This window comes from Sander vitreus, chromosome 17 (assembly GCF_031162955.1).
Source record: "Sander vitreus isolate 19-12246 chromosome 17, sanVit1, whole genome shotgun sequence".
In the NCBI taxonomy this organism is placed as follows: Eukaryota; Metazoa; Chordata; class Actinopteri; order Perciformes; family Percidae; genus Sander; species Sander vitreus.
The window spans coordinates 10,018,714-10,034,021 of NC_135871.1; the positions used below are offsets into that span (position 1 = coordinate 10,018,714).

The 15,308-nt window shown below is 40.7% G+C and overlaps 1 protein-coding gene across 4 annotated transcripts in view; it reads right to left on the minus strand.

Moving 5' to 3' along the window:
- Positions 1–3,215: 3,215 nt before the first annotated feature.
- ablim1a (actin binding LIM protein 1a) overlaps positions 3,216–15,308 on the minus strand; it is a 47,104-nt gene continuing 35,011 nt past the window's right edge. For 2 of the 4 annotated variants that reach the window (XR_013503362.1, XR_013503361.1), the window contains exons 14-21: positions 13,901–13,948; positions 12,920–13,060; positions 10,000–10,079; positions 9,675–9,798; positions 8,727–8,788; positions 6,453–6,513; positions 5,607–5,681; positions 4,522–4,546 (exon numbers count right to left, since the gene is read on the minus strand). Coding sequence is in view for 1 of the 4 variants with exons in the window: in XM_078273442.1 (XP_078129568.1) it covers positions 4,139–4,252; positions 4,466–4,546; positions 5,607–5,681; positions 6,208–6,215; positions 6,453–6,513; positions 8,727–8,788; positions 9,675–9,798; positions 10,000–10,079; positions 12,920–13,060; positions 13,901–13,948; positions 14,358–14,462 (899 nt within the window). In the remaining 3 variants the exon portion in view is untranslated. Of the gene's footprint in view, positions 4,253–4,465; positions 4,547–5,606; positions 5,682–6,207; positions 6,216–6,452; positions 6,514–8,726; positions 8,789–9,674; positions 9,799–9,999; positions 10,080–12,919; positions 13,061–13,900; positions 13,949–14,357; positions 14,463–15,308 lie in introns of those variants that run through there. The other 2 variants (XM_078273442.1, XR_013503363.1) reach the window with 2 other exon arrangements.

A 15,308-nucleotide genomic window follows, 5' to 3' on the forward strand; every position in this document is an offset into this window, starting at 1 on the left:
TTTGTCTTCAGTATTTCTCTTCGACTGTTTATTACAAGGCACAACACATTGTGTGCATTTTTGAGACTGTGTTTTCATATGGTACAATTTTCTGTAGCCGCACTGAAGGCTTTGCTGTGTTGCTGCTCCCTTATCAAGCTGATGCCCATTGATTTCCTTATTTCTATTACATGACTGGTCTGGCACACTGCAGTGTTGTGACGCTAGAAGCAGGCATCTCTCTTCCATATTCCAAGTGTCAGTGTTTGTCAGTGCTGCCTTCTCCCATTTGTCCCATAATAATTCCCCCTGTGACTGAATGAGGCCACACTGCAACTCTAGTGATGAATTAGATAGCTAAGGAGAATATTTTTGTCATGATATTTTATGACCCATACTGGCATGTTTGTGCATTTATTACTACACATTGCTTTATGCGTTATACAACCGTTGATATTTTCCAAAGCTACTGTGGTTTTCTACATTGTTAAAATCCCCCTTCATTCAAAAACACATTTTCAGTTAATGGGCTATTTTGACACTCATCTGCTGAAAGAGGAAAGATTCTCTGCGATCACCTTACGTTTCAGTTTAAGATGCTTATGTATAAAAAGGATTTTGTGACATCACAACTAGTTTGGAAGCTAATGTGCCGTCCAGTATGCAACTTACACAAGTGTGATGTAAAAACCAGTGGTGGAAAGAAATGATTAACTCAAATACTGAGTACAATTTTAAGGTACTTTTCTTCAGTATTTCCATTTTCTGCTACTTTATATTGAACTACTACACTACATCTCAGAGATAAATATTATACTTTTCACTCCACTTTATTTGATAACTTAAGTTACTTTGCAGATTCAGATTGATAATACAAAAGGCAAAAGAAATGTTTTATAAAGAGATAAAGTAGGCTATACAAAATGAGCTGCAACATTAAAGGTGCTGTAGGTAGGATTGTGAAGATCTAGCCTGGCTCCGCCCTCCTACATACTTCCGCTCAATTTTCATTTTCCTTCAGTACTACGTCTGGGTTCGCGGTATATTCTTGGGTTTTCTCCGGCCAAATATTTGGCGGGCCAATCAGCGAACAGAGGGAGTGGCTGAGAACGATGACGTTGAGGACGTGTGCGAGAAAGATGTGAGCGAAGCCATTCGGTCCGTTGTGGCAACGCTGCCGAATATCCAGAAGTTAAAGCCCGAGCAAGAACAATATTTGCTGAGTTGTGTTGGTGACCATGAGGTTTGATTTTCCAGCTTGGTCCGTTAGTGGTGAAGGAGTTGGTTAAGGCTAACGCTAGCGATGCTAATGCTAAATATAAGCCGATAGTTGTTGTCTCCCCTCTTGTTGCACATGCGCATGACATATGTCACGACCAAACGTTAGCGATTGGTTATGGCAACTCCAGAGTGGCTCTGGGCAGAGCCAATAGTTTTAAACTTCAACAGAGTACCCGCCTTCAAAGAAGTTAACACTTGTCAATGGAGAGTGGCCAGACTCTCTGGACAAATGAAATGTACGAGAGTGTGGTAGGACCAGGCAAGTGAAGATCCAGGACTTAGCCAAAAAATTTTAACACCAACAACTTCTCAGTCCCTCCCCCCTTTCTGCTAAAGCCCAAACGGTCTCCTAAGCCCCTCCCCCCACAAGGGAGAGCTGTGCACGATAGAGCGCGTGTGAAATGGGGCGAAGGGGAGGAAACCTATCTGCAGCTCGTACACGGGGAAGGGGGAGGGGAGGACGCTATGAAATGCATGTGCCTGACAGTGATTGACCAGCAGTTAGACACCCCCCCCCGCCCTGATTGGTGCATCTGAACAAGGAGCTGTGGATTTGTGCAAATCCGCAAATCCACAAGGCTGTAGGTGGTGCCAGAGGAGCCACATTTTTTATTAAATGAACTGCTTCATGAAGTTCTACTCGAACATAGGGTTAGTTTCAGCGAATATGACAGAAAGATAGTTTTATAAGTCTTACCTGCTGCATCTTTTTTTTTTATGATCAATTTTTTTATTGTTTTGTTTCTTTTTTTTAACATACAGAACAGAAACACAAATTGAACAAGAACAAAAACCCTCTCCCACCCCCCACCCTCTGTATCGAGGAAAACAAAACAAATAAACAAACGGAAATCACACCTTGCCTAGTCACTCTCCTCTATTTTAAAGTGATGAACACATGAATGTACCAACAATTATAATATATATTATTCTGAAATGGTGCATTCTGCATAATGAGTACTTTGACTTTTGGAATGTTAAGTACATTTTGATGTTATTATGTAATTTTACTTAAGTAAACATTTGAATGCATGCATTTTACTTGTAACAGAATACTTCTACACTGTGGTATTGCTACAGTAGGCTACTTTTACTTAAGATGTGAGTAAGAGACAGCTTCTGTTCTATGAACATCACTTGCATATTCATTGATTCTGGATTTTTCAGTGAGGGAGAAGGAGTAGATGCAATTTTAAGAATTTCTAACTGGTTTTCGAACTTATTTTGTGGGGGAAATATATCAGATGCAAATTATTCAGAGTATTTTATATGTCTTCAATGAGTCGGGAGTGATATTTGCTGAAAACTGACCCTATGTTCCAGTAGAACTACATGAAGCAGCCTATTGTTAACACAAAAATATAACTAACAAAACAGATAGCTAACCAATCAGAATGTTATTTAATGTTCCCAGTGATGCATTGTTTCTGAAGCAAGATTTAAATATTTAATATAAAACATATACCGAATGAGCTTGGAATGAAGAAAACCCTTATTTAATCTAGAAAAAAAATGGCATGCTTTGGGAAATGGTCAGTTATTTATGCAGTATGTGATGTGTTCCAAAGTAGCTTTCAAGACACAATCTGTAATGAAGTTTCAATTTTGGCAATAATTAGAATAATGACTGAATGTTTTACTTGGTGGTTGTTGTTGACTAGTCTGTGTTTTGACATCAGAGACATCATTTCCCCACACTAAACTGAAATGCAGCTGTAAAGAATTGTATCAGAGTAGAAGGCCAAGCTCGTGTAAAAAGATGTTTCCTCACAGGGGCCTCAACTAATGTTTGTGTAGAAAGACAATAGACCTCACTGTCTGACTGGTCTCATAAACGTCCTCAGACCACCTCTCACCCTGTGTACCATCACAGAACCGGTGTGTTTATTGGTAAAATGCAAAGAAGAAAACAGAGAACAGAAAAGAGGCAGTGGGTACCTTTGGTATAGCTGAGGATCATATGGTTCATGGTGATTTAAAGCTTTATTGGCTTAGATTTCAATACAACAAATGGCAGTGTGGGTTTTATAAAACAGTACTTTCAAATACAGTTGCTTCTCACATTAGTTGTTTTATTTATTTGTTGGTTACTGTATGTTGAATACGGCACTAAAATATATTAAGATTTGTACTTCCAATACATGTAAAGGGAAAGTGTCTGGCCATGTTAATGAGAGCCTGAGAAGAGAGACATTTTCTTTTTGTCAGGGTCAAGATGGGAAAGGAGACTGGCGATGTGTAGGTGCTCAGATGATTCATTTCCATGTAGATCCGTTAAAACAGTTGATGAGTGAGATGACTGCTTTTCCAGTGTCTTTTCTTTTTAAATGTTTTTATTCAAAGACTCACTGAGCCGATTCTTGCGAACTTTGGACTAAAACTGTTTCAGCCCAAGCGAAGGAAAGCTGACACATGTTCAAGCTACGAGCATGGACATTTCGTAATGGCGCCATGAGGTTCTACTGTACTTACAAAGTTCCACAGGAATCAACAGCAACAAATAGTAGGAAGAAACAAGCAAATAAGAAAGGAAAGCAGTTCCACTCAAAAGCAAAGCAAGAAGTAAAACGAGCGCAGTCAAACCAAATAACATGACCCTATTTCCCATTCATTTTCATTCTTTGTCATTTTTGAACATGGAAGAGATTCCCATTCCTTGTTTCCTGTGCAAGTCCAACTGGACAAAATCATTCAGGCCACAGTCTCAGGAAGCATCAGAGCAAAAAAAGAGTCCATTCCATGGCTTCCTTGGTTATGCCAGGATAAAACAAAAAAACAACAACAGAAGAAATAGGAAATAAACCAAAACCTACATCTAGATTACAGTTGTTGTGTGCTATCTGAATGAATGTACAGTATGTGCATGCTGCTCTGAGTGCTAGAAGAGCTTGGCCTTCTTTTTCATGTCGTTGCGTTTCCACAGTGGAAGCCTGTCAAACTCCTGGATCTCCATTCCAAAGATGTCAAAGAACTTTTCAGGTGCTAAGTGGCGCTAGAATTGAGAACAAAGGTGGACAAAACAAAGGAGGGGAGGGTGGGAGGGAGGGAGTTAGCACCAAAGCCACAAAAAGGGGCCACTGCAAAGATGACAAGAAGCAATGGCTACTGCACATTCCTTGCTACAATTGTATTTGTGTAACATGTTATTTACACAAAGTAGAGAAATCCAGTATCAATTGCGGACAGTCAGGTGGAAATCTGATACCTCCAGTCTGGTTCTGTCCACATCCCTGGGCAGTTTAGCTCTCCCTCTACTGGTTATCATGAGCATTTCATAGGGATACACCTTCAGAAGGAGACACTCGTCAGTCAACAGGTTCAAATCTACGTACAAGCTGGAGTTAAGTTTCAAAAACTTGCAAAGCATTATTTTTTTAATCAAACTAATCTATCAAATTTGGATATCTGTATAGTTCTGACTGTGACAGAGGGAACACTGGGTGGGAGAACAGGTATGTGACAGGAGGCCGACTGGGAGTGAGAGCTGTTTTTCAGGTTGTTGGGGAAATGCAGGGTTCTAGGGTGTGCACACTTTTTTCGGTGTAGAAAAGTGCAACAGATTAGGTTAGGGCAAAAACATGAAAACAGAGTTATGTAGCGGGCTGTATTTTTAGTTATTTAATGCAAATTAAAAAAAAAACACCAGTAATGTAGGCCAAGTAAATCCACATGGGAATGGTCGTCCTGGAAAACTGAGATGCTTCTACTTTTCTAAATAACTTATCCCCTCTGTACAAGAAGAAACTGGTAAATTATAGTTGTTCATTTAGCTGAAATGCTCAATAATAAGCAACAAGAAGTCCTTTGAGGCCTCTGACCAACTCATATCAACACAGTAATGTACAATCACTTATATACTACGCAGTATATAGTGATATGAGTTGTTTGAATGACAATCTGGGCGATGGATTGTCCACTGTATGCTGCATACAGTATCCAGCCACTTTAAGTCAAAGCTATGTGCAGATGAGCATGGAGAAGCCAGCATGCTAAGCGTGACTCGGTAGCTCCTAAAGCAGCATGCTAAATCTGGAACCCAGCTAATGTGAGTCTTTCATCTCCAGTAACAATCTAATTTAGTTCCCTATTTCTTCCACCAATGTCCCCCGCACTACGAGGGTGAATACAACATGCTAATCATTTCATTTCATCCTCCTCTTTTGGGCTGGTCTCTTTTATTTCTTAGTCTAATTCTCGAGGTCAGACTGTCTCTAAATTAGTTGCAAAATGTGTCCTCATTTACAAGTTAAAATGCACTAAAATAAGTGAACAATGTATAAATGTTGTAACATATTTTAGTGTAGATTACAATGTTATCATCAGTACAAAAAGAAGAATATACTTGCTTTTGGTTCCAACATATTAGGCATAGATACTCCCCTGTCCATCCTTGCAAGTGCTGCACGGCCATCCTTAATGTGCTAAAGAATAGAAGATACAAGAATGTAATATAGTGGAAGGGGACTGCAGGGTTAATGGCATGAAAATGTCCACTGTGGGCACAGTTTTCACTGGATGGAGCAAGTAGCTTGGATACTGTTCCGTATCTTAATTAGTATTTGAGATGGGCAGTTGTTTCTAAATGTCTACAGAATGTCTCTGTAGTTTTTTTTTTCTATGGTGAATTTTAAAATCATATATTTAAATGTGACATTTAGCTTGAGTCATAACATTGGCAAACAACACTCAAAACAAGACATGAGGCGATGGTTGTACATTGCATTTACAGAACACTGGTTCAGCTACTGGGCAGTGCATGTTTTGACATTTTTAAATCACTACACTGCATGCCCTGTAGTTGACATTAAATCCAACAATGATGCAAGCATGTAGCAGGAGTGGGCGGTGTGCATTCAGGGCAAGGTGCCTCTTGCAACCCATGAGCAAGCAAGTATATAATGCAAGGTGAGGAAGCATGCCATGTGAAAAAGCAGATGAGAGACATACCTGAAACTCTGCAGGACAACATGGGACAGAAAATGAGACTCACAGTTAATGGTTTTGCTATCAAATCCCCTGCCAGGCTACTATCTACAACACTGTTTTCCCTGAATTATTATGCAAGTATTTCAAAATGCATGTCCATTTATGTACACGTAGCAAGCCATTTCGGAATAATACTGATGCTGAATAGCTATGGTGACATTGCCAAGAGATTTGCTTGGTGGCCACATTCTGGTAGCAGCTCTCACCTCTGCCTCCTCCACACATGTCACCATAGCTGTTGTACTGCGTGAAATCTGTTGACTGGGGCTGCGGGGACACAGACAACAGTACATCAATATTAACATATGGATATTTTGATGCTGATTTAGGACCAGAATAGGGTTTGAATGTACAGTTTGTAATTTTCTGTCACTAGGGGTCTCTCATTAAACAAATAACAAAAGACAGAGCAATGCCGTCATTGCAGTCAGCTTCTCCCGATTAGGAGTCTTTTACTGAGAGGTCTCATCTTCTCTAAAACAAACCAGGTGATTTAAACTGGTAAAAACACTGAATAAAGCAGTCCCTCCAGGATTTCACGATGTCACGATCGCGCCAATTCACGCAAATTCAACCAATCACTGTGAATTTGGTGCGACTCGCAATTTTGACCAATCACCGCAACTTTTCCGCGAATTCAACCAATCCCAGCAGTCCCACGGGCCGTCAGTATGTGACTCTGAGAGCCAATGACCAAGCGGGAGTGAGAACGGCCACAGGTTGATCATTTCCTTGTTTCTGATGAAGACGAGACGTGTGTGACTGACTCGAACATCTCACATTTACCAAGAAAACGTACAGCGAAAGACCGTGCAAAAATTTCAGGCCGTCCTGCCAACCTGTATATATTTTAACATCAATGTACGCTGTAAAGTTTTTTCTCTCTAAAGTCGCTGAAAGCTGCTGCTGTTTCAATCCAGCGGGCGGGGTTGCTGCTCCGTTCCCCCCGCGACTGACGCGCACACGCGCACACACACACACACACACACACACACACACAAACACACACAATCACACACTGTGGCTGCAGGAAAAACCGGAGATGAGACGAAACGATGACCTAAATTGAGGACAGCTATGCTTGTTATTGTAAGTGCAATGATAAGTTAAAGTCCAATAAGTACTTTATCAAACCGTATGAAGGTGTGTCCCAGGCCAGGATAGGAAATGAACTAACAATGTAAGATCAACAAGCCACTGACACATATGTTCAGATTTGATTCATTCAATATATTATTATTTTTTGTCTTAAACCCACCAGCCATTTTCATATTATACCAACATTTGCAGCATCCTGAGCCTTTTTGGTAAGGTTACTAGGAAAACTCAGCCCAGAGTAGTTTTATTCTCCCCAAAACAAGTTTCCTTTGTTGCAACTTTTTTTGCAACTTTCACTGTATCCCACAACTTCATTGCAACAAACATACAAAAGACATTGTAACTTTTATCAAAACTTTTTACAAAAGCTCCCGCGAAATCAGGCATTTTGGGCTGCAACAATCTCAAAAAAGGCCGCGAAATCCTGGAGGGACTGATAAAGCAGTTTTACGTAAAAAATCTGTGTTTCTCCGACGCTGTTTGGCATGTCGCTGGCTCAGCTTGTTTCACAGATACAGTAGTCTATATCCACGATGTTCCACTTCTGGGATTGCTCCATTGCTGCCGGAAATTCCGCCGGATTTCACTCTTTTCGGCCAGATGTCCGGTACCTTCCGATTTTTTTGTGTTGGCATTTTAAACTCTGGTGGATTTCTGAGGACTATGGTTAACTGCTCCTCAGATCTGTGCAGGGTAAATCCAGACAGCTAGCTAGACTATCTGTCCAATCTGAGTTTTTTCTCGCACGACTAAAACAACCTTTGAATGTACACGTTCCCCCAAAACAAGTTCCTTCCAGAGGCTATTTTGCAGTGCCACCGTGGCTCCGCCCGGAGCTTAGCACCCCCCATGACAACTGTGATTGGTTTAAAGAAATGCCAACAAACCAGAGGCCGTTTTTCTCCCATCCCGGAATGCTGAGTGGACTAGCCAGACCCTCCTCCGCAGCACTGTGGAGGAAGGTCTGGCAAAGCGAGACTACTGACACAGTAATTTAAAATCCAGATGTCCAATGACTAAAATCCTTAATCTGGTTACGCTGACGCTTAACAAAGGAGATATGACGCCACTGACAGACAACTGCGACTGTGTCTTTGATTAAAATGACAGATTCAGATGATGTAAGTACACAACTCAACAAAATATATACGTAGGACTATTCGTTATTAGACAGTAACATATTATATCTTTAATTATAATAACTATGTGTAAAACGTGTATAATAATTCTGGCATTGGTGACATGATATTATGCATTTAACATGCAATTTCTGCTTCTTGGATTTTTCTGAGAAGCCGATTTTTCTGATTGTCATCGATCTGCATTCAGCTGTCTGTGTTACATAATCAACAGCAATCTTGTTAGTATGAGTGAGCTCTCACCCGGTGCAGCCCATTCCTTCCATAGCCAGGCAGAGAGTTAGTTTTGGTTGGAGAAGTTGGATCTGAAACATAAATAATGTTCAAATTTATATTTGGATTTAAAAAGATGTTGACCCAAATCATGAACATTTCACATTTCAAATCACAAATTGAAGCTATTTTGTAACATGTGACAGTAAAACAAATGCAACAATCTACTAGGTGCTATATACAGTCATGTGAAAAAATTAGGACACCCATGCTAAAGTTGACTAAAAAGAGGAATAAAAAAAATCATCTTTAGGAAATTGATCTTAATGCCTTAATTAAAAAAATGAGGAAAACTCCAACCTTTAAGGACACCAATTTTCTTTGTGAATGAATAATGTTTTGTAAATAAATAAATGTTCTTCCTTAAAATACACATCATCACATACCCTTCACCATACCTAGAGATTGGCAAGGTTTTATTTCAGTTAGCCTAATAGCTGGTTTGATTTGCATTGAGAGATGATTTTATGGAAAGTACCCCATGCCAATCTCTAGGTATGGTGAAGGGTATGTGATGATGTGGGGGCCAAGGGAACTTTATCAGGATGCATAGTATCCTGGATCCATGAAATAACTGGCCTTTAAAAATAAAAACCTGCCTGCCTCTATGGGAATTTAACATAGGGGTGCACTTACTTATGCCCCCTGTATTTTAAGGAAGAACATTTATTTATGTACGATACATAATTCATTCACAAAGAAAATTGGTGTCCTTAAAGATTGGATTTTACCTAATTTTTTTAATTAAGGCATTAAGATCAATTTCCAAAAGATGATTTTTTTATTCCTCTTTTTAGTCAACTTTAGCATGGGTGTCCTAATTTTTTCACATGACTTGACCATGGCTTGGACCATGTGTTACAGTACATTGCTGACAGCCTCTTTTTTTGCGTATTAGCTGATGAAGCTGCTCTGTACCTGCGTCACAGTTGGTCTGTTTAGGGTCGTAGCGCTGAGCAGAGAGGCTACGTGCGTGACGCTCCCTGATCTCCTCTTTTTCCATCTCCTCCTTCAGTATGAGCTTCCCCAAACCAGACTGAATCTACACAAACACACATATACACACACACACACACACACACACACACATATAACATAAAATAGCGTACAGTATATCCACAGATAAACATCAATCTATGAAACAAACATTAAGGATACAAAGCATACATGTATGGCTTTCATCTCAGGCACGTGGCAGTCAAAGACAGATGTTAAGTTGAAGATTCAAAGTTATCTCACTGACCTTGCTGAGATGTTCCTCGTGGAGCTGCTTTCTTTTCAAGGCCTCTTCCTCGTCCTCTTCTCTGGATCGTCTCCTCCCTTCTGTACCCACAGGTGGCGTACACAAGCCCAAAAAGTTACATAAAACACATATACACGCACACATAAAGACACACACGCATCCATGCTTCACATGTACTTATATGTATAGTACAACCAGATCAAATGCTTCATCCTCAAATGAAGAGAAAGACAGTAGAGTATAGACAGTAAATGAGGAATAGGTGGACGGAGGAACACAAATGTGAGACAGAGGTGACGAGACAGACAAACAGAGGGACTTATTGGAATATTTGGCTACGCTGACATGACAGATGTTTACACTTCATCATTTATGTCAAGATTTTACTGGATGTCAAATACACAGAACAGCACATTGTAAGACAGACAGACAAAAGTCAGTTTGAAGTCAATCTCAGTTATCTCTGTCCAAGTCATTTGTGGCACTATTGTGTATAGCTAGTGCACCCATCATGTGCAGTAAGTGAGCATAAAATGGTGAAACTGATGCTACCTCAAGCAGAAAATAATATGTCAGCAACAGAAACCAAACAACGCTCCTGCTTTTGTGCAAGCAAAACTAAAAGGCAAATACTGTACCGCCTTATGAAAGCGTGAGCTCGAATGAAGCAAGGATGCAGTTAAAGGGTAACTTTGGTATTTTTCAACCTGGACCCTATTTTCCCATGTTTTGGTGTCTAAGTGACTCATGGGAACAGCATTTCTTTTAAATCGGTACGATATTAAGCAGGACCGTTGGAGTCGACAGTGGCGAAACAAGCTGCAATGTCACATTAAAGCTATAGTGCGTAGTTTCTGTTGCCCCCATGAGGAATTCTAAGTAATGACAACAAAACTGTTGGCGCGTCCACATGATACAAGCCTTCCGTGATCGCGCACCACCCCTCCCCCACGCAGTTGCTAGTAGCCAAAGAGGACACGGAGGATTAAAAAAACATGATGGACTCTTCAGAAGAGGTAACTATCTTCACTCCAGTTTCTGCGCGTGAAAGTCACCGGACGCCACAATCTTCTGAACATAGCCATACCAAAGAATTTCTAATAAGGGAAGAAGTTCCACTCTCTCGTTACTTCCGGCTTCTGAACTGGTTGCAGTTCCACTCTTGATCCATATAGGGGGCGCTCACAGGCCAGTGCAGAATGAATGGGACTCTATGGAGCTATACACCTCAAAATCCACTTTTCTCATTTTTTGTCTAGTAATTTGAATGTTGCATTCGAAAGGGGAGGCTAAGAAAATACACACTGCTGGGTGTTAGATTTTTTTAAAGTGGCTTTTTTGTTCTAAAAAGCCTTTTAAAATGTCAATGACGTCATACACATATACGGCCAGAGATACTGCTTTACGGCAAGCTCTAAGTTGCTTCCTTTTTTCTCTCGAGGCATCGACAACACAGCTGACAGGTTAGCCTCTCCCTGTTAATACACGTGCTAGAAAGAGGTTTGCTAATGTTTTAAAGACCACGCCGAAATATTCACTCTGACATTCTGGTTCTGCTTTGGATGCCATCAAGCGGGATCTCCGATCGTAATCAGTCCTTCACTGACCAATCAGCATTCATTAGCAGAATGCTAGCGTGTTATGGGCAACAACGACTCAACCTGTAAGAAATCAAAAGGACATAAGTACTCGTTCATTCAACTTTCGACCTATAATCCATGTTGAACTTGCAAAAACTACAATCAAATCTGAGATTTCTCAACGACAATCTGGCGAAAGAGACTTAGTCGTCTAGCTCCATAGAGTCCCATTCATTTAGCACTGGACCGTGATCACCCACAGTGGAACTCTGGTGGAACTGCAACCAAATTCGGTACAATGGGGCTGAATAGGGAGTGGAAAGGCTTTCTGTAGACTGGCTTTGGCCATACTGAGAAATACAGAGAGAGTTGTGTGGAGCTGATAGTCTTAATTAGCTTTGTAGCAACTCATTTGGCAATGGCTTGAATGTAACAGGCGTTCATTAATATCAAAAAGTTACGCACTAAAGCTTTAATGGGCAATTCCACACCTATAATTTAGGTCCACAAAATGTGCTTGTTTTACCACTGACATGCTCAGATTATTATTAATATTATTATTATTATTATTACTGTCTGAGGACATTATGGAAAGCTTCCGCACAGAGGTCGAACTTTTTGTTAAAGAGTAAGATCCTTTTTGTTTAACATGAAACAGCCCCCAAAATCGCTTAATTTAAATAAACAGTAATTTTATCAAACCCACTTAATTCAAAGTCGACAGAAACAAAATAAAACAATCAAAAGCTGTTTTGGTTCATCTTTCCACTGTTCCAACAATCACCACTCTGGTTTGGTTGGAATAAACTTTTAATTCACCCATTTACATGTGAAAATACTCTGGCTCTATGCACACTAAAAGTATTGGTTCGTTTAATGGAGCCTAGTGAGTTTGGCAATGGCGATTTTGGGGCTGGTTCTGGGTAAACAAAAAGGACCTTACTCTTTGACAAAAAGGTTTAAAGCTGTAGGGATCATCTCCATAATGTTTTCAGACAGTTATAATAACAATCTAAGCCTGTCAGTGGCAAAAAACAGCACTTGTAGTGGACGTAAATTGATGATGCGCATTTGCCCTATAGGATTACATTGCAGCTCGGTTTGCGGCTGCCGATTAGTGTTCTCGCTCAATACTGGACCAATTTTAAAGAGTTTTGTTTACATTAGTCACGTAGACACCAATGCCTAGGAAAATAGGGTCCAGGTTGAAAAATACCGAAATTACACTTTAAGCTTTTGGGGCAGCTGGAGGGGGGAAACAACAGTTAGGTTGTGGTGAGGTGTCTTTTGTACCGCTAGAAGGTAGCAGTGCAAGCATGCCCATCAGGAGCCTACTGTACCTAATACAGCGAGAGAGCAGGGCCAATGGTCGCCCTCACTTCGTGAGCTGTCATCCGGAGAGGGAGCATGGGCAGCGGGGAAGGTGGCAGATCTGATGATGTCATCACCAGACTTGCTTTGACGTGCTATGGCATCTGTATCTAGGTTGGTAACCATGGGAACTGATCTATCAGTGTCTGGGTCACAGTCTCAACCACAGGTAAACATTGAAGCACCGTCTGATTTTCATACTCAAGGATCATTCAAACCTGGGTCGTCCAGGTTTAAAATAGATGCTGTCTACAGTGCAAAAGAAAATTCTTTCCTAACAAGTCAATGAATTTTGGATAAAACTTGAAATATAATCAGTAAGTGGTGCTAGTGGAAAAGGGTAAGTGTGGTTTTAAGGATGTTTCAAGGATGATTTTAGTGACATCTTGCATAAGCAAGATTGCACCTGTTCTGTGAAACATCACTTAATTGAGCAAGGGAAATTTGCTCGGGCCATTGACATATTTTTTCAGTTCCATTTTAAAGCCAGACTATGTAACTTTTGAAAAATTAAGCAATAAAACGCTTCTTCCATTCAATATGCTCATGGGTTCTGCTGCTCCGGCCTCACTTGATCTGGTATGACCACTGAAGTGGCTAATGTTAGCTAACATTAGCAGGTAGATATTACAGTGTAAGTCATAGTCTACTGACTTTATCACAATTCTCCACTTGTGCTATTGTGTACAGATTACATTGTAGCCTGTCACAGATTGCAACTGACTCTTGGAAAATGAAGTGTCATTAACCTGAAATTGTCACAACTCCGCAAAAGTTACATCATCTCGCTTTAAGAAAACTACATTACTACTGTGATTTGTTAAGAGACAAACTAACCCGGCTATATATAACATAATTACCAAGACGCATTACTCTGAACTTTTACTCAGACAGATATTTTCCCTTCTCTTTTTACAGTAAAACATGCAATACTAGAGAAGGAAAGGTACCATGTTGTTTGTAGATGGGTGGTTTTCTGTAGATGTTGCTCCCCTGATCTGAAAACATTCAAATGCAGACAGAAAAGACATTTACAGAGTATACAGTGCCTCTATTATACAACTTAAAAATCTATTGTAAACATCTCAACACCAAGCAATGACGCATAGGGATTACAGTGAATTTCACCCTTTTTCCTTTGATACATCTGTATAGTTGTGAAAGAAGAGGGGAAAAAGCAAAAGCTGATCCCAAATGGAGTATAATGACAGCACTAGATAGATAGATAGATAGATAGATAGATAGATAGAGAGAGAGAGAGAGAGAGAGAGAGAGAGAGAGATCGATACATAGATAGATAGATAGATAGATAGATAGATAGATAGATAGATAGATAGACAGAAAGAAATTAAGAAAGAAAGAAAGAAAGAAGGGGCGAGCAGTGACAGGGTGCGCTCCAGCTCCTACCTGGGAGGTGGAAATGTTTAGGGGTCAGAGAGAGAGGCGGGGTGACCGGCCGGCTGTCGGGCCTGAGCGGGAGGGGGGAACTCCGGCCACTCGGCGGGTCAGTGCCTCCAGTGAGAAGAACCAAGAACAGAACATAAGCAGGGATACTAAAGGGGAACCACAGTCTGAACGGTGCAACACACAGGGACCAACGGGACCAGTTGAAGTCACTTAAAGTGAATGGGAGACATTGTGGTTGCTTTTGATAAATGCAGTTCATGGAGCTGTGTGCTCTGTGCATGATGAAGGTACAAAGGCAGAGCAAACGGGCAGAGTTTAAAATAGCGAGATTGGGAAATGAGTCATGAACTATAATGTCTGTTAGTCAGTTGTATAATCTGAATTCACTGTTCAATAAGAGTTCACGCTTAAGAAGTCAATAACTCCCAGCATGCAGCGGCAAACTTATATTACAAAACCCTTTCTTTTTATCTCAGTTTACAGTTTTACAGTTTACTGGAGTGTGGAGACTCATTCTGACGAAAAAGTCATCCATCACACAACATTTGGCGAGCTGTCAGTTTGGATATTGGATTTGGATTGCTAGTATCTCTCAAGTATTGTACATGCAAAGCTGCAAAAACACAAACACAAAGAGCCAGTCAGCTACTTTGGCAGAGGCTGTGATAGTCAAAGGTGAAAAAGTGCATGCTAGTAAGTGAAGAATCAGTGCCTTGGCTGCATGGGTTTGACCAAGACAGGGGTTTGACCATTCAGGATGGCAGATGTAGTCTAATGAGAAATGGCGATGGATCCAAAATGACAGATGGGGCATTGACAGGAGGTGGCATCCCAGGTGGCGATGGAAATGATGTGTTGCCTTTTAGGGGGGGCAGCGGAGAGGAGTGGAGTGGGGCCCTTACCTTGGCTATGGGGGAGGAAGTGGTGTCTGAAAGGGGAGGTGGGGCGGGA